Raw genomic sequence first — 2,197 nt, forward strand, 5'->3', positions numbered from 1 at the left:
CACTGTCATGCAGGAGAGCTCAATGGGCTCTGGGCTGCCCTCTATTGATGGGGGAGGGAGATGATTGACTCATAGTCATATTTGCATGCTAGACGGGTCTTAGTTGGCACATGCTTAATTAGTCCCTGCCTACGTGCTGTTCACAGGGAGGTCAGGTTGAGGGGGAGAGAGCACATCAGTGTCGGGGAAAGGAGCACACCATCACAAGCCCCCAAAATGGAGAGGGTCCATTTTTCTGCTGGAAGGGCAATGGAAGGGAACCTTTACTGAAAGCTGATACTGGCCCTGGAAATAGACAACACTGAGGGAGATGGATCCCATCCCTGGGACCCACAGCAAGAAAGATGGCCCCATGTTTGCACCTGGAAGGCACTCACATGTCTTTCCAAATTCCTGCTTCTATCTTCTTAATGAAAAACAAAACAAAACAAAACAAAACTTGAAGCTCTCAGCCACTGAAATATATAAAACCACGATCTCTTTATTATGAAGGAAAATGCAGAGCCATGGCATTTTTCACATTCGGTTCTAAATAAGAATCTTTTTCTCCAAGGATCTTTCCCTTTCATGCCTGTGCCACTCCACAGCCAGTCTCAATGCTAAGCACTTCTGAAGGTGTCCCTGGTAGCCAGCATTTGCCTTTGTGAAAGAGCTGGAAGAGATTTGTGCTCAGTGTCAACCACCTAGCATGAGCTCTGAGTGCAGGCCAGAGCTTTCCTAAGTGCTTTCCTCAGGGCCTCCCTGACCTCCSTGTTCCRCAGGCTGTAGATGAGGGGATTGACCAGGGGTGTGAGGACGGTGTAGAAGAAGGAGAACGCTTTGTTGAGCTGCCTCAGCAGGGGTGTTCTGGGCATCAGGTAGACAATGATGAGGGTGCCATAGAAAACAGTGACAATGATGACCTGAGAGGAGCAGGTGGAGAAGGCCTTTTGCCTGCCCACGCTGGATGGGATCCTCAAGATGGCAGCTATGATGCACACGTAGGAGGCCAGGCTGGACAGGAAAGGGAGGACTRGATTAAAGACAGCTAGTGTGAAAGTTACCAGTCTGGCCGCATTGGTGTCACTGCAGGCAACCTCTAGCAATGGGGTAAAATCACAGAAGAAGTGGTCAATCACCTTGAGGCCACAGAACCTTAAACGGGATACGAAAGAAGTGACTACCGTAGAGGTAAAGAATCCCACTAGCCAAGACGCTGCTGCCAGCTGTAGAGAGRCCTTCCAGGTCATGAGGCTGGCATAGAGCAGGGGCTGGCAGATGGCCAAGTACCGATCATAGGACATCATGGCCAGCAGGTAACACTCACTGACTAAAAAATAGCCAAAGAAGTAGAACTGAGCCATACAGCTGTGAGCAGAGACGGTCCTGTCCCCAGTCAGGAAGCTGGCCAGCAGCCAGGAGAGGATGGTGGAGCTGTAGCAGGTCTCCAAGGAGGACAGATTGCCCAGGAAGAAGTACATGGGGGTGTGCAGATGCCGGTCTGCCGCCACCAGCAGAACTATGAGGATGTTTGCAGCCATCGTTACCAAGTAGATGATGAGCGAGAGGAGGAAGAAAGGTGTCTGGAGCGAGGGGACATTGCCCATTCCCAGCAGTATAAAATCCACTGGTGATGTATGATTGTCCCATTCCCCTTTCTCCATGCAGCGCCACAGGACCCTCATTCCTCTTTTGCCAGCAAGGCAACCTACAAGAAAGAACATTTGCTTCATTCTTTCCTTCTTGTAAAGAAGAATCATGAAGGACTTTGCTGTCAGAGAGAACATGGATTCTGGCACTTCTCTGACTACATTTGTGTTCCCTTTATGGCCTCCATGCCTAGTGAAAGGAGGGAACTAGGGTCTTCCAGAGAGTTAGAGAGAGTTTTCTCCCCCTCTACTCAGCCCTGGTGAGGCCACATCTGGAGTACTGCATCCAGTTCTGGGCTCCCCAGTACAAGAGGGATGTGGCACTACTGGAGCAAGCCCAGCGAAGGGCCACAAAGATGATTAGGGGACTGGAGCATCTCTCTTATGAGGAAAGGCTGAGAGAGCTTGGCCTGTTTAGCTTGGAGAAGAGAAGGCTGAGAGGAGATCTTATCAACGTGTACAAGTATCTGAAGGGAGGGTGTCGAGAGGATGGGACCAGACTCTTTTCAGTGGTGCCGAGCGACAGGACGTGAGGCAATGGGCACAAACTGAAACACAGACACTTCCAT

General features: G+C 50.5%; 1 protein-coding gene across 1 annotated transcript; it reads right to left on the reverse strand.

Annotated features, from left to right (window-relative positions):
* Nucleotides 1-683: 683 nt before the first annotated feature.
* LOC112961665 (olfactory receptor 1020-like) lies at nt 684-1,643 on the reverse strand. The gene has a single exon (XM_026057037.1). It carries the CDS (start codon nt 1,641-1,643, stop codon nt 684-686), a length of 960 nt encoding a protein of 319 aa, XP_025912822.1.
* Nucleotides 1,644-2,197: the final 554 nt, after the last annotated feature.

The sequence above is a fragment of the Apteryx rowi genome, unplaced genomic scaffold (genome assembly GCF_003343035.1).
Source record: "Apteryx rowi isolate R43461 unplaced genomic scaffold, aptRow1 scaffold_1358, whole genome shotgun sequence".
Lineage (NCBI taxonomy): Eukaryota > Metazoa > Chordata > Aves > Apterygiformes > Apterygidae > Apteryx > Apteryx rowi.